The sequence below is a fragment of the Apaloderma vittatum genome, unplaced genomic scaffold, assembly GCF_000703405.1.
Source record: "Apaloderma vittatum isolate BGI_N311 unplaced genomic scaffold, ASM70340v1 scaffold6859, whole genome shotgun sequence".
NCBI classification, from domain to species: domain Eukaryota; kingdom Metazoa; phylum Chordata; class Aves; order Trogoniformes; family Trogonidae; genus Apaloderma; species Apaloderma vittatum.
Window position 1 is genome coordinate 134,172 of NW_009735745.1, and position 21,841 is coordinate 156,012.

At 37.6% G+C, this 21,841-nt stretch overlaps 1 protein-coding gene across 1 annotated transcript in view; it reads right to left on the minus strand.

The window, feature by feature from the left end:
* Positions 1-21,841, minus strand: part of BIRC6 (baculoviral IAP repeat containing 6) — a gene marked incomplete at its 3' end in the record, with an annotated part of 161,345 nt that overhangs the window by 131,626 nt on the left and 7,878 nt on the right. Inside the window, exons 8-11 of the mRNA XM_009876696.1 lie at positions 20,225-20,283; positions 17,501-18,895; positions 7,398-7,547; positions 1,996-2,221 (exon numbers count right to left, since the gene is read on the minus strand). Coding sequence (XP_009874998.1) covers positions 1,996-2,221; positions 7,398-7,547; positions 17,501-18,895; positions 20,225-20,283 — 1,830 coding nt within the window. The remainder of the gene's footprint in view (positions 1-1,995; positions 2,222-7,397; positions 7,548-17,500; positions 18,896-20,224; positions 20,284-21,841) is intronic.

The window sequence follows — 21,841 nt, forward strand, 5'->3', positions numbered from 1 at the left end:
TCTGCATAAGATGAATACATAAAATATTTCCTATATAATTTTGAGAAAAAAGCCAGGAAATTCAGATGTTTTACCACAGCACATTATGAATTCATGTACTTTCTTAAAAAGTTGAATTACATCTGAAGGGGAAATACTGATATTTAGATAATTCATAAGATAAACTAGACTCTACTTTTTCATTTTTCTTTTGTTACACGGCATTTTAAAAAATAATAAAGCACAAGTGTAATATAATGCCATTCCCTAAAATACATTTACAGGATTATCTCCTTCATCCTATTTGAAAAACAAAAGAATTACCATATCAAATTGCGTTACTCATCCATCTAACCCTGTAATCCCACATCGTGATTGGAATCAGTATGAGACACTCAAAGAGGAGATAAAAGGAAGCTCATATTAAGGACCAACAAAATAACCCAGAAATCAAAGTTTCTTGCCAGATAACTTTTAATTTAGAGCTAATGTTGCTCTCAATCTTAAGACTGTATATTCTACCCTAGGAACAAAGGGGCTGTAATTTAATCATTTTCATTATGAGTCATTTAGCAGCTGTCAAGGATTTCTTGTACTAAACCAAAACTTTTAACTTTACCTCACCACGTTTCTCCTTTACTCTGCAGCAAGCGTAATTCTTTTCCTCTAATGAAACAATATTCATAAGACCACGTTCCACCTATCACCTTCCAATTAGCAGCTATTACCTTCACTGCTTTATTCCTCATGTCCTCATATTGGTCACTTTTTACTTTTCAACTGTTGCTCAATACACTGGATAATCAATAGTTCTAACTGGAAGTTATTTTGCAAGGAACCACCTCCTTTCCACTTGTTACATACAGAATATTTTACTTATAGAAAGCAAAATTGCAAGATAAATAAAGATTTTGAAAGCTATAATGCACTGCAAGTTTTTACCTGTAGCTTATAAGCATTTAATTAGGGCAAGTTCAGCTCACTTAAGGTGTCAGCCCTTGAAATGCCTGCAACTACTACCTTTCAGATCTTTTTTCAAACCTGGAATGTTTTGTTATCACCTGCTAACTTTCATTTATATGTATGACAAGCTTTTTTGCCCCACATATGACCTCTATCTCCTGTAGCATCCTTTGGCTATGCCACTGCTTCCACTGTATGGGCATTACCATCCAAATACAATATGAGTAGTACAGATGTATCACAAGCTGACCCAAACAATCTTGTAGAGCCTTATTATGCACGTCCCTTAATTAAAGGGGCAACTTAACTTTTTTTTATCTCCCCCAAGCATTTTTCAGAAAAACTGTACAGAGCTACTTCAGGTAGGTTTTAAGTAACTCCTCAGGGAGAGCACAACACTGCTGTTCTCGTCTTTAGGATCCCAGAGGAAATTCCAGTCCTCATGCCATGTGTACAAAACTAAGAAGAACATTTAGGAACACGTCATGTTGGTGCAGTTCATTTCAATGACAATACTCCCTAAATTTTAGCACAGCTAGGGCTCTATACTGGCTTAAGTAAAGGCCTCCCATATGAAGATTTAACTTGTCAGGATCAGACATAAATCCAGATTCTATCTTTTATATCATACAATTTCATTTAGAACAGCCAATTAGTCATCCTGGCACCTGCAATTTTGCATTTTCCAATTAAAACACGTGCTAAGACTGTGTGCGTGCATACAAAGGGTGAATCAGACTTATAAAGAAACAATCAAGAACACCTATAAGTCTGGCGAACATTCTTGTCTAATCATAAAACGAAATGGCAACACTCGGCAAACAAAAGTTCATGAATTCAAAACTTGACTTCTATCTAGCTTCCAGGTCCACTAAAACAACTCTGGCAATCTCCCGAAGTCCAATAATGCGAATTACCGAACAGGGATTATTACCTTTGAAAGAACACCACTCTAAAAGCAATTAAACTGGATGACATTTGTGATGATAGCAGCTATACAAACTAGCTAAGCAATACCTACAGCATTTTTTCTGCACCGTTATGCCACCCTACCTGTCGGTCTGTAGTTTCCAGGTTCGAGTGTGCTGAGCTGCATCCCCGTGGTGCTGCTGGTGCAAATGCTGAGGATGCCGCCTTTGTTGCTGCTCTTGCTGGACTTCTACCCAACAGGGAGGGACAGTGGCTGAAAATCGTGGGGTCAAGGTCTCAAAACGGGTCAGTTCCACCAGGGATGTCAGTGTTTCAAGGGAAAATGGCTGGTCTACCAAAAGGTCAACTCCTGAATAATTACAGAACATACATTGATTACTACATACCCGTTTTCTTTCAGAACATCCCATAAATAGTTTGAAGTATTTCCAAACTGTTACAGACAAAAGTAACTATGCTATATGAAGTTTATAAACAGAACAAAACAACAAAACCTAAACAAAGAAAAAAACTACAAAAATCCTCACAAACAACCAAACCCAAACACAAGCAACTGGACAACCCTAGTCTTGAAGCCAGGATCCATTGAATCCAGCTCATTTGGAATAAATTTTCTACGTGCTGAGAGCTCTGAGCTCACTGTCTGAGATTCAACCGGAAGCATTAGCCAGCTATACTTGGATGATGTAAAGCTGATTAAAACTTAATTTTTTTAATACCTCTATTGACTCAGATAAAAAAAAAAAAAAGAGCTTCAGATTTCATGAAAATAGACATATGGAATTACAATGCAACTGTAACATTTTTATCAGTGTTTAAAACATTATCTTGGCACCTGTGTATCAATACAAACTTGTTTAATGGTGGATTACTAGGAAGTTTCGTAAAGCTCCCAATTTAGCTTAGAAGAGGGGTAAGTAAAAAACAAAAAGATTAATGTAATGCACTTGAAAGACACCAGCCCTAGACAAGTATATTAAGTTAAGAAGTAATGAAAATTAAAATTTCCCAGGAAGATGAAAGCCTAAAGATACAAAAGAATTTAAAAAATATTCAGGTTTCCTCTGACAAAATAAATAAATAAATGAATGAATGAATGTATGAATAAATACATTGAAAACTTGAGGGGAAATAAAATATGTACAATGTACATTTTTTTACATTTCAATCATTTTTTCTTTAAAAAGCATTTTGGAGAAAATCGTTTACTTGTAAAAAAATTACAGTTTTCAAAAGGAGAATGTTTACTACCTGACTAGACTGTCTCTACCCCAGAGGGAAAAAAAATATTAACATTAAATTCACCAACACAAATACCATCTTGTCAGTAAAGTCTGAACCTAGAGACTACCTCACAAAGGAAGCCAGGTTGAGTAATACCAAGATTACATCTTCCAGCTTGAGTGTAGAAAGGCACATGGAAATTTTCCCAAAAAAGTAGAGAAGCTCAAGATGAGATACACACTCTGGCAAGAAATTCACACTCACTGCAACAACTATGATTCCTACTTTTCAGTCAAGGAGGCATGAAAATGCTGAAGGGATTAGAAATGCTTAAAAAATTTAACTTCAATAATACAAACACCTGCATTTCTTTTACTCCCAATGTGAACCTCATTATCTAGGTGATGCTGCACTGAGAAGTGAGGACATATTTCAAACTGTACAATAACTCTATCTCTGAGTAGTTAGATTTTTTTTTGCCTCATTCTTCCTCCCTCTCCAACAGAAACAATTACAAATTCAGAGTATTTAGAGCAGCCACATGTAATACGGTATCAAGCCCTCAAATTAAAAAACGAAAGATTCCACTTTCCAGTGCTGTCATGTATACTTGGCTTCTTTCACAAAATCACATTATTTTTGTTACATTATAATAGTGAGTTATGACAAGCTAAAGTTCTAATAGCAAACTTGAAAAAAGGTTTTAAACTGGTCAGGAAAACTGATATCCTTCTTCAATTCACTTGTAAAAAAAAGGCATTATTTTAGATCACTTCACCACAAAAAAAAAAATCTCCATTCCCTAAAAGGATCCAAGATTTACAACCTGGTAAGATTAACATATTTCCTTCTGCAACGAAACAAATTAAAATGTATCCAAGTTGTAAAAACAGAGAAAAATCAAGACACGAACAAATCCTATGCTATATATAAACAATATATGGAGAAAAACTTGTGCTTGTTGCTGTGGTTTCTATCCTGACTACAGTATCTTTCAGCTACAGCTCCAGAGAACAGCAAAGTGATTTCATAAAACCACCCTCCTGCTGCCTGCCACCAGCGTAGAACGAGATACAGAGATGAAGACGTTATGCTCAGCCAGATCTGCCCAGGAGTTCATTTTCGCAGACAGAAAGCTCTCCGTTGAGCTACATCTCTGAACAACATGCTGAGACACAAGTGGATGAAAAACTTTTTTCTGCTATTTAGCTCTGTGATTTAAAAAAGAAGCAACATTGCTGTCACAAATGCTGGGAGCTATGTCTGATCGTGATCCACACACAAGGTGACACCTTCATTATGTAGAAAAAGTTTGCACAGACCTAGCAACCATTCGCACTTTATATGCTAAGAATCCAATATTACTGATTGCAGTATCCTTAACCTGAATAGTTCAGACTAAGAGCTCTGCAACCACCATTTGGTTTAAACTCTCCCCCGCAGCCTCCTTAGACTATACAGCTTCTCTCACAGCTTTTAGTGGCTCAGTTTGGTGCCACAGAAACATAGCACTCAATTTATTTGATCATTACTTTGTATCCAATGAACCTCTTTGGAAACCATTACAGACCAAGATCAAGTAAAACCACACTCTCTGAATCACAAGAATACTGAAAGGAGGACTTGCAGCTTGTGGACAATCTACAGGTACAGCTACTTTGAAGTCTATATATAAGTAAATCCCTTTCTTGTTCCAATAAGCCAAGGCTATACTGAAGGATGGATGGGGAGGAGAACAAATTAACAAAAAGAAAAAAATTTTGCGCATTACAGCGCTGGCAGAATTTAAATAGTAAGGATCAATTTGAATCATCAGGTTTCTCAAAGTTACCATTTGATTGAAAGTCAATTAAATCTGCTGATAAGCTACCGTACAAGAAATGCATATATCAAAGCACATCTGTGTCCTGGATATTCATGGTTTGTTTATTGCTTTACTTCCCATCAGCAAAAGAAAGCCACGGCTTTCTTTCACTCACATATGTACAATGATTTACTACTTAAAGGTTTTCATACTTCAGGAGTGGCTCACTTGGTGAAAAACAAGAGGAGCAGGAGAAATTCAGTCCTCAAAGCACGGGAGAAAAGAGTAACTGCTGTACTGCTGCTTACAACTAACTTTATGACAAAAAGCATCTTCTCCTTTCCTCTTTTGATCATCTTTTGTGCAGTAAAATCAGAGGTCATACAAACACAGCACAACACAACTTAGTGTTGTAAGGCTGGCTGCAAGCAGGAGTTTGGAGAGCAAGACAGCAAGTAGCCTGTTGACCGCAAAGATGTCATGATCCAAAATGGTCCCTGTACTGCCACTCAGTCCTCTCTCAGCTTTTTTTCTTTTTGTCCTTTGCAGCTGCAGGCAAACACACTCCTCACCACCACTCCACCCCTTAAAATTAACACCACTTCTCTGAAATAGTCATAGCTACATGAATGCTTTATTCGCATTTTATCACTGTTTTATATTATTTATCACTGCTTTATATGACACATTCTTGTATTTTATACTCTGTCATCTATTCCCAGTAAATCTCTATTTCTACCCCAACAGACATGATGAAAAATTGGAAACTGTAACCAAGCTTTATATAACACATTCTTGTATTTTATACTCTAAGTCATCTATTCCCAGTAAATCTCTATTTCTACCCCAACAGACATGATGAAAAATTGGAAACTGTAACCAAGTAAAATAATAATGCTTTGTGTCTCTATCTTCAACAATTGCAGATTAAAACAAAATTAAAACCATAATACAACTCTCTCATAAACAGTTTCCTTTAATACTCAAAAGCAAGGGTTTGTGTGTGTGTGTGTGTGTGTGTGTACATATATATATATGCATATGTATAGGTACATGTCCCCATGTGTTGCCTGATCTAGTCAAGAGGTGGCGTCCCTGGCGGCAGGGAGGCTGGATTAAAATGATCTCTAAGGTCCCTTCCAGCTTAGGCCATTCTGTGATTCTATGTACATGTATATATAGATATGTATATGTATGCTAACGTTTTCTCCAATGTAACAAGTGCTAGGAGAAGAGAAAATTACCTCAATTTGTGCCAGGGAAGGCTTAGATTGGGTATTAGGGAAAATTTCTTTACCAAAAGGGTTGTCAAGAACTGTAACAGGTTGCCCAGGGAAGTGGTTCTTGGAGGTGTTTAAAAGATGGATAGATGTGGTTTAGTGGTGGACCTCGCATGGCTAGGTTAATGTTTGACTTGATGATCTTAAAGGTCTTTCCCAACCTAAACTTCTCTGTGATTGTACATGTATGTGCACATACACACACACACACAGACACAGTAAAAACCTCAGCATGACTCAAATCTTCCTCAGGCTTAACCAGTAAAATTAGATTTGCTGTTAAGTTTTAGTAGCAAGTTATCTACACTAAAGCATCTTTGATGAGGGTTGAGCAAAGATTGAGAGGCCCACACGGCAGCTCCCATTACCTGCATACTCATTGTTTTATCCTTATAAGCAGGAGCCCCTCACATTTTTCCCCTTCTACCTGACTACAACAGGAAGAACCCTCTCACCCAACTCATTTTACCCAAGTGGGCTCGACACTACAAAGGGCAGCAGACTGGTGGCAGGACTGGTATACGAGAATTGCAGTAAACACAAGACCTAAATATGATGGTGAAGGTAAAAACAGAATTTGGACAACTAGAAACAATTCTTTCTTGCTGTCCAAGGGCACACAACCTTTACAGGAAGGAAACCAGTATAGAAATGACAGCAAAATTTGAGATTAGTTCAACACAGAAAAACTGCTAAAAAAATCAGAGAGTTCACATCATAAGCTTAAACTATCAGCAGCCAAGTGCACTGCTTGAAATAAAGAGAGCATCGATTTTATTGTGTGCAACAATGTCTGTTGGATACGTGTTTTGTACAGTTTTATTAAGTAGAGCTGTACAGGTTCTGCCTGAAACTTTAAGGTAGTTTTACGTAATGAACAGATGATTTTAATTCCAAATAACGAGTTCAAACTCATTTAAACTATGAGGGAAGCTCAGTGCCTGCAAAATTACCTGTTCTTCCCTGTCTGCTACACTTAAAATAGCATGTAGAGATCAGAAAAACAATCACTTACAAAAAAGTACTTCTTTCAAAAATCAGAAATTGCTGAAGTTTTATGATTGTACATAACCAGTGATAGAGCAACTAGAGAACTTCAGCTTTGGTCATCAAAAAGTGAAAAGCATCATGCTATTAAATAACTCAACATCATCTTAATATGCAACTTCCAAAAATTACAAAAGCATTTTTGTTTACAATACATTTGTGCCATTTACCTGTAATGCCTGGACTAGAAGGGTTAGATAAGGGCTTGGTGCCTTCTGATGACTGTTCTGCACTTTTGGAAAGGGATCCATCTACAAGTATATCTGCTTCATCTATGTCATCACAGGTCCCTCCAATCTGAAGGAAATGAAGTTCTCCACCTAAAATCACCACAAACAACAAAAGAAACATTAGACAGGCATACAGCTAAAAAACACTCACAAGAAAGGCTTGCAGTGCTACACAATTATGCCAGTATGCAGAACCTGAAAACAGTAAGATTATACAGTAATACTCATTTTACTTTATAACTAAAATTTTTTTCAGAGTAAATGCAAATCAGAACTACAAAAATATTGACTCCAGTTGTGAATGGCATCAAAAAGAAAAAAATATTAGTGCTGGGGGTGAGGTCAAAAGATAATTAACTAAGGAAACCTCAAGAGAAACCGAAAATCATAACCGTTATGACATTTCCCATAATCCAAATTATGCTTTTTAAGAGAAAATATTCCATCATGCAACACTACAAGTTGCATAAATTTCCTTTTAAAATTCAGTATTTGAGAATCGAAAAATCACTTCACCATTTAACTCCCCTAACTAAGGAACTCTTCACATCATTTCATCAAACATGGAATTACAACACTGATCAGGTCAACGTCCAAAAGAGCAAGTCCAAAATTTTCAACAGACACAATATTTTGGTGGAAGCTTGAAATCATTCAAGGAAGTTGCCCATTATTCATCACTACAGGTACACACAAATGAGTTCTATCATTTATGGAGAAGTCATTTACTGAGAAGAAATGCTCAATTTTACATGAGAATGGGAGGAGAGGAAGGGCTGTGTACAGTTTCAGAAGTTACAAAAATCCTAATCAGTAGGATTTAAATAGAGAGGAAAATCCTACTGTATGCCTTCCTTAGTTTTTCTGAAGATTGATTAGTGTCTGTCAGCATCTGACTAACACTATACCAAACTCTCTTATGCAAATCATCCAGGTAATCCGAAAAAATATACTTGAGATGATATACGTAATAGAAACCCAAGATAAAAGCATAATCAGCAGGCACATGTTCTGCACTGCAAGGGGCAAGGACAGCAAAGCAGAGAGCGACAGAGAGGCACAGCGAGGCAGAGAGCGAGCATGTGGGAGGCACAGATACAAGATGCATGAAAGGCAAAGGGAGAGGTGGTACAGGGTGTTTTCCTAACTCTCAGTAAGAAAGGCTTGACAACAAATGGCTTAATAAAGTGGCTGTTTTAACAAGACAAAATAAAAAGAAGAAAATAACAGCTCAATTGACCAAAAAAGGAAGAACCACTCCATGGACAGGATCTGCACATCATGCTGTGGGAATATCCATCCAGGAATGCTACATGAAAGCAGGGCTCCCAGCATCTGAAGTGACCTGAGATACTTGATACTTCTCACTATCTGTATTTCTTTTTGCATTCTATTTTATTAAATCAGCTAGTTAATTAAGCCATTTATTGGTGGGGCCTTTTCTCACTGAGATCCAGTAAGAAGCCTGTGCTGTCTCTCTTGGCCCCAACCCACCCACTCCTGGTGCAGAAAAATACATTCCAGATAGATCCCAAGAGCAGAGGGGAAAAAAAGTAGTTCTAGCAAATATCACTTACAGTGAGTTTCCTTGAAACTAAACAGCTCATAAATGAGCATTTTTCCTCAAACAAAGAGAATTAGGGACATATTAGAAAACACAGACCTTGACAGTTCCACTTGGTAATAAGCCAAACCTCAGTTTATTTTACTGCTCAAAGATCAATGATCAAAACCACGTAATCTGTCCTGGAAATAAAATACACCCTCATGCATTGGACATTCAACATACAGACTTGCACCATCTGTTAGTTTTATGGCTCACAGTAGCAGAAACGCTGAAGAAATTCAAAAAGTGATGGGGTTTTTCTACAGGAAGGTAGATGCCTGGGTAGAGTTTGGTTTTAAAGAAACAAAACCTTGGTTCTCAAACCAAGTTTCTGAGTTTCTGTCACTAATTAACAACAACAAAAAATGTCCTTAGTATTTTATCCATACTACAATAGGAAGAGTCACAATCCTTGCATGCCTGAAAGACACCAGCTCTTCTCTAAGAAAAAATACTGTACTAGTCTTCAGATACCTCACTTCCTCATACTTGTTTCTAAAAAGCTTCTGTGAAGAAGCTTATCAGGAACTTGAGTTACACAGTACTAGCTGTCCTGGTTTGAGCTAAACAGAACCAAATCTGTTCAGTGACTTTACTCTTCAGCTCAGTCTTTTCCAAGACGTTGCACTTTCAGAAGTTAGCATCGCGTTTTTGCAGACAACGTCAACTACTAGGAGCGATAAAGCCTGATGTTTGCCGTTACTGCCAAGGATTAGTATGTAGAAACACTCTTGCTTATATTCGCTTCTCTAGTGACCAAGGTCACTGCTGCATCTTGTGTGCCATGCTAGGGGTGCCGGGAAGTACAAGGGGTCGCAAGCTACTAAAAGGTTGCACCTCTAGGGAGTAGCAGAAAGGACAGGTGATCAACAAGAATATTCCATTCCATTTATGTCATATTCAGTATGAAGCTGAGAGATCACAGGGGTTAAGCTCTCTTCTTAAATGCCTGGCATCTGAGGAGGATTCCATCCGTCTTCTGCCTTTGGTCCTGATCCTGAATTCCTGAATCCAGCTCTTGCGCCCAGTTCCCCTCTGCCACTGGGCCTAGGGTTCCCCCAGTACCTGCCCAGTCTGCAGCATTAGTGGGGAATGCTACTGAGGGGGGAAGTCGGGTTCGATATCAGTTTTGTATATATTTGTATCTAGTTCATTTTTTTTTTTATTGCTTTATGAAAGCTATTTAGTATTCTCTTCCAATCCTTAAGTCTCTCTGCCTCATTTTCTTTCCCTTCCCATTTGGGGACGGAGAGGGGTTAGAGAGCATCTGTCAGCGTTCAGTGGCCGCCCCAGCCCAAACCCTCCACACTAGGCTGTAAAATTATCAGTGCTTACGCATGTTTTGCAGAACACTGAGGATGGCTTTGCTTCTGTATCACAAAGGAGGCATTTGTTCTGCTAGAACATCCAAAGATGATCTTCCGATGATACATACTTAATGATTTGTTTCAAAGATATCACAGTTCCTACAGTCAAGTGCCAGGAAAAAAATCACCTGTGCAAGAGCCAATACCGCTTTCTTTTCAGCCTTACTGCTGGCTTACGGTATGGACTCCTAGGCTGAAACAGTGACTTGTCTGGTGCTCTCTAATTCTAGCCAGGTAGCAAACATCGTAAGCAGTAGTTCATCTGAAGACTCCTCTGCTTGCATCACTTTGACAGAGGCAATAAATGCTTCTGTTGCACTACCAAAAGATATGAAAGCTGACACTGACTTAGCCAGCAATTACAACAGAGAATAATCGGAAACCAGCATCACTATACCTCCCAAAAATAACAGGTAAGATATTTGAAACATTGTTAATTTATTTCTGAATTGTATTTAAAATCTGTAATTTTCTTGGGATTCAAGAAACTGGTGGGTTACACAAGCAGAGCATAAGAATTATAAATCCCTCCAAATAAATCCCAGCTCTCCTTCTGGCAAAACAGTTATTGGTTCCAGGAAAGCAGCATTGGCACAAGTTATAGAACATGTCAGAGACTAGGCCAATGCAGTCAAAGACAATCTGGTGAAATGTTCAGTATCTTGGATGCATCCTGCACTCTGGCAGAAGTCTGGAAGAGTGACACAATTGTCAACAGTAGATCACAACACAAGGACATAGTTGAACAATATCCGAATAGTTAAAGGAATTAAAAAACCAAAGCCATGCTTCAGGAAGCTATCTGCCAGAAAACTTAGCCGTATTCCTTTCCTTTCTCACCACTAGGCTGTAAAAGAAAGGGTTAGCTCTAAACAGACTAGTCCAGAACACTTGAAAGATATCCCCAAGAAAACTTCCCCAAAAACCTCCCTCCAACAGAAATTAAGCTATTCTCGGAGATTTCAGCTGTAAAATTCCATCACGGCTTACGAAAAAATAGAATGCAATTACATAGGGACAAGTGAAAGTTACTATGCCTAAGCATGAAATAATTAAATGTACTGTTACAGAATGAAGAAAAATCAGCTAGACAGCAGTTCTGTAAAAGGGACCCTTGTGAGTCAGAAGATAAACCCGACTCAATTTCCTGCTCAAAAGCACAAACATCCCACTGCGTATAGGCACACACGGTATGTACAGACTGCAGAGCTGCTAAGGAATTCTTCTGTGTTCCATTCAAAGACATCTGTTGAATTATTGTGCCTGGTTTGGGGTATCTCACCAAGAAACACACAGACTGACTTGAGCAGGTCTTTTGGGAGGAAAGAGTAAGGGTGGAGTTTTTTTTCTCCTTCAAAGCCCCTGAAGAAAATTTAAAAGGATTGGAGATATTCAGCTTAAGAAAATCAACAGTTGGAGGAGGACAGTACCTAAACAAAGTGTCTTCCTCTCCTTTTTTGAAGCAATCATTTTGCATTTTTCATAAAGGATAGTAATGACTCCAATCAGCAAAGCTGATAGAGGCTAAAGACTATGGGAAGAAAAAAATGTCAAGGACAGCTTGCAGTAGAAGAAATTTTGTGAGTAGGCTGTAGAATTTCCATGTTGAAGATCTTTGAAAACACTCTGATGAGTATTCTACTTCTGAATGGGGAAATATAATAGATTCTGACTTGAAGATGATCTCTAGCATCACTTCCAACACTAATATTGATGTGGAAAACAGCTGACCTCTCTCTCATCCCATTAGACCCCATTGCCTACGAAGGCAGAAAACTGAAAACACTAAATTGATTCCTGAACTTCAAATACACCAGCATGTAAGGCTGGCAAAGCCTCATGATATGCAAGAGACAAATAAGATATCCAAACAAAATCAGAAAAGAGCCACAGAGAATAATTAATACACTGTATACAACTCGAAAGCAAGAAATCTGTTGTAACTGAAAGGTATAAGATATGTGGGAATCAGTTCTGAAACACACGCAAGTGCCACCCAGTTCTGCCAGGCTCGCCACAAGAAATAGCAGCACAGACTTCTCCCTTTCAAGGTAATAAACTCCAGTCTGAAGAAACCCTTTTTCCAACAAAGTGGAGAAACTAGAAAAACTATTCTTACAATGTTTTAGGACACAACTATTGTTACAATGATTTAGGAGAATTATGTATACAAAAAACATTAAAGAAAGAATAATCACAGAATGGATACCTAAAAAAAAAGGGCTTATAAATCAAAGTGTAAAACACTCAGTAAGATACAAATGCACATGATGGGGCACATTCAGTGTTCGTGCTTCTACAGCTTACAGCTCTGTCTAATTCAGAGACAACAGCTGAGAGAACTGATACACTGTGATCTAGGGATTGCTACACCTAAGAAGCTGTTTATGAAACTTCAACTGGAGCTGGTAGTCTTGTCTGTTGACTCTGAAGAATATTAGGTAGAAAAAGAACTGCTAGAATGAAAAAGCACTAGAGTTCTTTTTTATGATGAAAACAAGTAGAAAATCATATTCCCATCCCACCCCTCAGCTTTCCCTAAACTACTTCCAAACTGCAATTAAACTGAAAAACTATAAGTAAATTAATTTAGGGAACTACTGAAGAATCACTTCTTAAAAATCATATTGACTTTCAGCAGATAAATTTTTTGCTAGATGTAATGCAAAGACAAATACTGGCTTTTTCAACAGGAAAATTATTTACTTCAAAACTTTTACTCATAGACATTGAAAAAGTAGACTTGTGAAAAGAATTAAATTGCAAATTTCAGGTGAGCACTATCGAGGAATGTTTCACTCCCTCGAAAAATCTCAAGTACTCAAAGAGATCGTACAGATTAACACCTACTCAATGAGACAGTCTGGCAGGGAAATACCTGCTTCACCACATCACCATAAAATTCCCACATCTTGTAGCATTTCTTCGAAATACCACCTTACAGTCCTAGTCGATGGTATTTTTTCAGAGAGCTTCAGACACTGAAGTTCAAAACTTGACAGGGGAGAACATGGTGGTGGTCAAAGGCAGCAAATTTACAATCCTTATTTATGCTTTTAAAAATATTTACACAGCCACAAGTATGTACAATTTTCAAAACTGCCAATACAAAATACAAGCAGAGATTTGCACCTTTATGTTAGATAGAAAAGGAGTATTTCCACCTCATTCCCTATTCTAAAGTAAAGTTCAACAAAATTGCCTGAATGGCAAACATGGCTAAGCAGCTAAACTAAGGAAACAATCCAAAAGAGACTCGACAAAAGAAACAGTAGAATGCATACGATGGTGTGTTTCCTTAAGTAATTCTTTGAAGGAATGTAATTTAAAATCTGAGATATAATGAGATGAAAACAGATATAAAGGAGGCAATGACAACTGCCAATGACAACTCTGGAAATTTATGCACCCAAAACAGCCTCTAAGTGATCATCTTAAACACCAGACAATAGGCTTCAGAAATCATCAGAAAGCTACCCTACAGCTGTAACCCTATTCCAGAAAAATACCTGCCGGCCTACTGCACAGTTTTATAATAAAGATTTTACTCAGTTTGGATGCTACAAGAGCAGAATTTAAGCTGCTTTTTTATTAATGATACAAGACAAAGCATTTAAAAATCCTGTAGGATAACATGCAAAGCACTACATCAAGGGAATATTAACTATACCTTGGCCAAGGTGAGAAGAAAGTAGAATACAAAGAGATTAAAGTCCACTATATTTGCTTAACTGAACTGAAAACAAGAATATACTTGCACACTTTCCCCCAGAAGTCAACTTCAGATTGAGAAATAGAGAAGGACCTGAAGCTGACAACAAGAGATAACATTGTGAAGTGGGATACTAATTATTATTTCCAACTCACAAAGATGGATGACATCGAATGAAGGTCTAAAACATCTTTATTTAAAGCCTCTTAAAACCTGAGATATCCCTTCACAAGGATGTTACATCTTAAAGGCAGCTACAGGAAAAATTCTATGATTTACCAATAAAAATAATATGTCAACAAGCAGGAGTAGCAGAAAAAAAGGTATTCTGCATCCAAAAATTTCAGACATTAAAGTACCTCTACGCCTACTCCCACCATACAAACAAGTAAACAGGAAAGAATATAAGCGTTCATATTCCTGAATAGCTTTCCAAAATTATTCAAGCCTTTCCAGTGCATGTAGGTTCCAAATATTCTACTTAACATTTTCTCTTCAGCTGTCGCACTAGAGGCTACTTGCTAGGAGGATTAACATTGAAAGTATCAGTGACTATTCTACTTTCACAGTCCTCTTCCTAGTGCTGTCAGACTGCAGGTAAAAACCCATACATGGTCGCACCTCAAATCCTGTGCTCAGTTTTGGGCCACTCACTCCAAGAAGGACACTGAGGTGCTGGAGTGTGTCCAAAGAAGGGCAATGAAGCTGGTGAAAGGTCTGGAGAACAAGTCTTGTGAGGAGCAGCTGAGCGAACCAAGGCTGTTTAGTCTGCAGAAAAGGAGGCTCAGGGGAGGCCTTAGCACTCTCTGCGAATACCTGAAAGGAGGTTGTAGCGAGGCGATGCCTAGGGACACAGTTTAGAGGCTGACTTTGTAGGGCTGGGTCAATGGTTGGACTAGATGATCCTAAATGTCTTTTCCAACCAAAACTATTCCCTGATTTTATGGTCCAAAACTATTCTATGATTCTATGGTCATAAATACAGAGGAGCAAAGGCCTTAAAGTGATTTTGGAAGAAGCCTAGGAAAACTACATTTAAGAAAAAAATTATAGTAATACAAAAAAGAATTTTCAGCCACCTAGGAGATAAGTAAGCAATTTTACCCACTTAAAGCAAAAGGATTAAGGAATGATTACAATTCAGCCCAACAAAAGTAATGCAAACTCTACTCCTTACATCAAGTTATTCAACTGTACAATATGATATAGGGTAAAAAAGTTATTAATAATTGAGTTTTTTTATTTGTTTTTTTCTTTTAGTTAGCATTCTTGAATTTTACGCAGTAGTTATTATTTATAAATATTTGCAATCGAGTCTTTACAAGATCTTTACAAAGCTTTCTATTTTTGCATAAACATTAGGACTCTGAAGCTTCAGACTTACATAGTACCAGACCCTGAAATCCAGACTTCTAATGGTCTTTAAATATGTATGATGGCTTCGGACTTAATTTCTTGAAGATGAGAAAAACTAGAGCAGAGGAAGTGACTGTAATGTTAAAAAGAAACAGAAACTGAAAGCTTCTAAAGACATTTAAACAACAAAAATTCTGAAGTTCATTCAATTTGGCTGCAGAGCAGAAAATCAAGTTCTAAATACAGGTGCAGAGGGTGTAAATTAAAGAGAAGAATAGATAAGACATAAATAAAGATAAGAATAATAAAATTTTTGAGTTATCAAAGTACTAAGTTCAAAAGAAGAAACTTGAGGGCAGAGGGATACCTGTGACATACAGGACTACAGAAGAAAGAAAACAAACAAAATCTCAGTCATCTTAAAGGCAGCAAAAACAAAAGAAGTCATCGCAAAGCTATTTTTAAACTACTAGATGGATATTATAACACTCCCAAAGAATAAATACAGAGATATTTACTGAAAAAGCAGGATGATGTGCTTGTCTATTATGAGGAAGATGAAGTATTCTCCAGTCAGTAACAGAAGTAGTGGTTATCTAGGCAGAAGAAAAATACTCCTGTGCACACAGAATGAGTGCTCCCAGCTCAACTGGCCTGCAGATACTACACGCAAAGTCCCAAAACAGGGTTAGACAATACCAGATGCTACAAGAATACAACTACCACATGCTAACACTGGATGATGAAGTATCACGTGCAGTAACAATAAGCCCTTTAATTTTTATCATTAAACTTCTGTTTAAAAGATAGAATAGATGCAAAGTGAGACAGAAATGAGCAGCAGTACAATTCTACAGTAAAAAAAACCTTAGCAAGGTCTGTTTTTTTTAAAGAGACTGCAGTTTGATCAGCAAAGTACAGGTAAAAACATTATGACATGGATATGGTATAATACTAGTTGCTAATATATTATGTTTTTATCCATACTAAAAAAGCAAATCTAAAATACTCACTGCTAAAACTCTTTGTAGTTAAGTGATAAACACAGGGCCCTTAACAGACATGGGATTTCTACAGTAAGTTTGAATTTACCTGTTGGAAAGAGCAGGCAAATCTTAATTTAACAACCACTCATAGGAGGTCTGTGTAATCAACATGACACCAAAACGAAAGGAGGAAAGGTGTCACTTCAAATTCTTCTAGTAGAGATGAAGTTCAATGTGATATTGGTGGGAGTTCGTTTGCACTGTGTGAACCAGCCCATCAGTTTAGCCACCCTGAGAGGCAAAGCTTTTCCACTAGAGCTGCGTTCAAGTGCAGAGAACTAAGGAGACATCAGTGCACGCAGGAACTCCGCTGGACAACACTCAGAGCTATTTCCACCACTCTAATGTGCAGTTTAGGGACTTGTATGAAGTAGCAGTTGTCTGGACTTGAGTTATACTCTCCTTCTACCTGGCCCCCATCCCTAAAATGTCTTGTGTTCATTTTGAAAAAGATTTAACAATCCCACATGAACAGTCTGGCTCTTAGGCTCAAGAAAGAACTGCAGAAGGCTGAAACAGAACCAGCCGCCCTGTCTGAGAGAAGATACAACTGACCATTGGAATAAGGTATAAAAGTGTTATCTTCTCTATCCCTCTTGAATATCGCCAATTACAGATGAGACATTTGTCTGAAATGTGGACATCTAGCACAGAAATAACTGCATACAATAATTACTTTTATTTGGTTTGGATTTAAGAAAATCTGTGCCTCTACAAGAAAAAATTTACCAGTACACTTGACATACCTAAGAGTTCTTAACATTTTAGAGATTAAAAGCTACATTTAAAATGAAGAATTAATGAGTTCATGCTTCCTAGAACAGAATTAAACTGTACATAAATTCAACAGAATATGCTTATCACTATTTTGAAACTTAGATTCTAACACTATATAATATAATCCAAATACAGTCAAATCAAGCATCAAATAAAAAAAATCTAAAGAAAAGTCTTACCTTTGGTGCATGCACATAATCTGTCTGTGCCCGAACAGTATATCACAGAGACAAACATATCCGGTTCCTCAGTGCCTTCTTTTTTAGGTGGCTCCACTTTGGCCAGAATTTCAAAGTTCGACAGATCTAGTATTTTTACATATCCTCCCTGAGTAGTTATTACCAGGTGCCCAAGAGTAGAGATCTCAGATCTTCTCTCCCTCCCACTGCCATTTTTAGAAGTTAATTGTATTTCCTCTACAGGCTCCTCACAGTCATCCTCTCGATTATCCAAGATATCCGGTGGGAGCAAAATCATTGAGGTAATTGTGTCTTGGGGATCTTTGATATGCTGGATTTTTACCGGTTCTTCCTCTAGAGTAACTATTCTAGTGGCATAATTCATCTTATAAAGCACTAGGTATCCACCACTAACACTTCTCTGTTCAGGCTGAATTATTAAAGGAGTTGATACATCTGCTGGTGACTCATGCTGGATAACATCAATACTCGTGCCATTCACTACAGCAAGACTTGATTCTAGTTCCCCCTTCCTTCTATTACATAGTGCCGAGTTTAATTTATTTAAATTATTCAAGGCCTCTACTTGATTTATTGCACTCAGAGATTCGACAGGACAAGTCCGCAGTCCTACTAACAAATGAACTCCATCTGCACAAGGAGTGATTGAATCTACACACAGGTTCTCCTCCTCTGCAAACTTTGGCAGACGCAGGCACTGAACCAAAGTCCCAGGCTTGGGAACCATAGAGCTCCACTTGTCCGAGTCCGGAGAAGTTAGGTTGGCCGCAGCATCTGCAAACTGCTGAATGTAAGTCACAGGGGGATCCTGTAACAGCAACTGTTCCTGACTGTCCAGCTCCATTTCAATGATCTGCGGAACTGTGAAACCATCATCATGTATACTTTTACTCATAATATTGTTCATCTGTGAAAAGAGTTTTCCTGCTTTTTCATCAGACTCCTTAATGCTGTATAGCAGCAACACAGGTAAAGTCCTCCTCACCAGAGGGGAATTCAGTTCTGAATTAGTGCAGGATTCATTGTCAGTTGATCCCTGTTCCGAGACACTCTCACCTCGAGTCCTACTTAAGCCATCCAGTGACCTCTGAGAGTTACTGCTAACAGGAGAGGTAGCAGGTGATTTGTATGTTAGTAGACCTCCAGCTAATAAACAAGGAAAGGGAATGTTGTGTTGTTCTAGATGTTTCTCCTTCATCTTTTCACTCTTACAGTTGGCCAGACAGGGATTTGCCCCAAGTTCTTCTAGATCCTTAACTGTGTCTTCCAAAACATTTGCAACAATTTCCCATTGAAGTTTTTCCGGTTGCTGAAGAATGCTGAGAGCTGTTATGTCAAGGCTGACTTCCAGAGTTTCTTTTTGTGATGTATGCCCTTTAAAACAAAAATGTTTAACATAAGTAAAAAAAAAAAAAGTAATCGCATTGCATATATTACAGAATTATCCTCATAATTAAGCAAAAAGTCACTGCTTTACAGTTTCAGCGTTAAAACATTCCGTATGTTCAAGATTTGACAGTCAAGAAGCAATCAAAGAGGCCCATTCCTTCCCCATAGACTACTGGTTCTCCTAATTTTATCAACAAGTGCGAAAGCAAAGAGAAAACGACATTAGCCTTCATATCAAGACTCCCAGTAAACAGTGTTATCTTTCTACCAACTATTCTACTTAGGCTGGACCACCATATTGAAATCCAACTAATTAATCAACTCAATTCATTACTCTGCTATATATTATTCCCCTTCCTTCCTAGACAATCCAGTACTATCAAAAATCTACAATTCTGCTGATTCATTCTCCATTCTTATCTGAAAAATATGTCATTTTATTCTATAATCTGGTCCTTTGCATCATGTAACAGATCACCTAATAGAAAGAACGCCAAGCTATTATAAAACAAAACGCAGTAAAAACTTAAAGACAGCCTGATAAAATTAAACAGTACTGCAATAATAACAACGAATCAGAAGAGTTCAATTAAGCAATATAGGGATTTAAAAGATTAAAAAGGACACAATACAACTTGGATTAAGAGGTAACTTAAGCATAAATGACAGAGCACCATCTTTGCTAATACTTTTGTTGAAAAAAATCCTTTTTACATCTTAAGTCTATTTCCCTGTGCATATGCACATGCATATATTCTTTTTATTCCCCATTTGCTGATCCTTACTCAAAGATGTAAACTAGATTATGGAAAATAAGCATGTAATACTTCCTCTCATTAAAATTTCTGATTCATTCTCTAAGAAAATAACACAAGAAAGCCATGCATGGCACTGTCCTGCTTCCATATGAAATCTTTATTCAGGAAGAGAAATACACAGTGCCTACCCACAGGGAAGCAATCCAGATACAGGATTTCCCTGAATTTAAAGGCTTTCATACAGCTCTAATTTGTTCTCATTCCAAGTTCTTTTGACCTGGATTGTGTGTTTTATTGACAGCAAGATAAGCAATGGTTGTTGTCAAATAAAACATTTATTAACCAACAAAGTGGTGTTTTTCTTTCCTCCTGTATGTAATCTCTCTAACACAAACAGTGACTTAAATATTGGCTTTGCTTTCAAGGTCAAATCTTTTTCCTTTTTCTAATACAGTGAATACAACATCATTAGCTTTGACAGAGCTTTTTTAAAGGCCTGAGAAGAACAATTTCCTTCCTGATCTCTCAACTATTACATGGATCACATATTATCTACCTGTCACAGATTCCGATCTGGAGTGCTCTTCACTGTCTGAATCCTCTAGTAGGTCATCACTGGAAAAAACAGAATGCACAAATGACACCATGTACACTGTAGCTCCATTCTTATTTTTAAATATAAAAAATAGTAAAAAACACAGTTTGCATTATAACGTGGCATTTCTTTTAGTCGGCATTGTACATTCATTGATGAGTTGGTCACAGACACTAACCACATAAAGGCTTTTTTCCTCCATTACAAATCAAGTAGATCAGCTTTCTCTCTGCCTCATCCTACTACTGTATTCCCAACAATTCAGACATAAATAGAAACAAAATGAAAGCCAGTCTTTCCAAGAAAATCAAAATCAAGCAAACAAAACCTCTTAAAACCGATAACATCTTCTTACAAGTTCCTCAAAATTCCATACATCTACCTGGCTTTTTCAATGTAAGAAACAATTTTCTGTTCCAGGCTCTTTACACATAAGGAGAGCAGCAATGCCTTTCTAGCTCCAGGTACAAAGTCAGCTCCCCAAATTTCATGCTTCCTCCTCACACCCCAAAAAATAGATCTTTGTTGGCTCACACCTGAACAACCTCCACTTCACAAAGCAGTACACAATTCAATACTTTGTCATCCAGCTTCCCCTTGAGTGGGAAAGTAAATTTCATACAGATTAAGTGAAGTGAAAGATGCTTAGGTCGGAATAGAATGATTGTACTGACTGCACTAGCCTTTAACCAGCTCTTAGAATTGTCTCAAATCTTTACAGATCAAGGAGTTTATAGCCCTTAAAGCTATAGTTAAAGTCTAGGCCCCAGCAGCTGTTAGGCCTCACACTCTGACGCTGCCCATACTCCTATATACCCTCTTCAGAAGGCCAAGCTTAATATTCACTCTGCAGGACTGCAGGAATCACACCAAGCTTAAACCCAAAGAGTTGCTTTCCTGTGCATGTAGCAACACTGTTACTTTTCATCATGCTGAAGTTTAAGGAGAAATATTCAGAAAACTAGCAATACTCCCCACCTTTTGTCCTGAGTATCGTTAAGTTATTCACTCTTTTGTTTTAGTTTTGGTAACATGAGAAAGGAGTTTCCAGTAACAGACTGTAAAAAGCACAAAATGAAAGAATACTGCTTTTTCTCACAGGAGGCTTCCTAAGCACTGGCATATCCCCTAGTTTACAAAAAAGGTTGCAACAGGACTGTCTAATTGTTTAGAGTCTGTATGCATGTGTTAAAGGTACAAAATGAAATCAACTCTTAGCACATTTATATAATTTGATTTTAGAATGACATAATCAGAAATCACACAGAAGCAATCAAAGAAAAGTAGGTTCCAGAAGTCCATGATTAGCCTTTCAAAATCTGAAATGCATAGAATGACAGAATGTGTTGGGCTGGAAGGGACCTTTAAAGGTCATCTAGTCCAATCCCCCTGCAGCAAGCAGGGACAGCTTTAACCAGGTCAGATTGCTCAGAGCCCCATCAAGTCTGACCCTGAATGCCTCCAGGGATGGAGCTTCTATCATCATAACTAAAAAGAAACTAAAAAGAAAAGCTATTCCAAAATTTATATTCCTTTCTCTTTTTGTCTCTGCCTCTGGAACATTAGCACAGGGCAGCA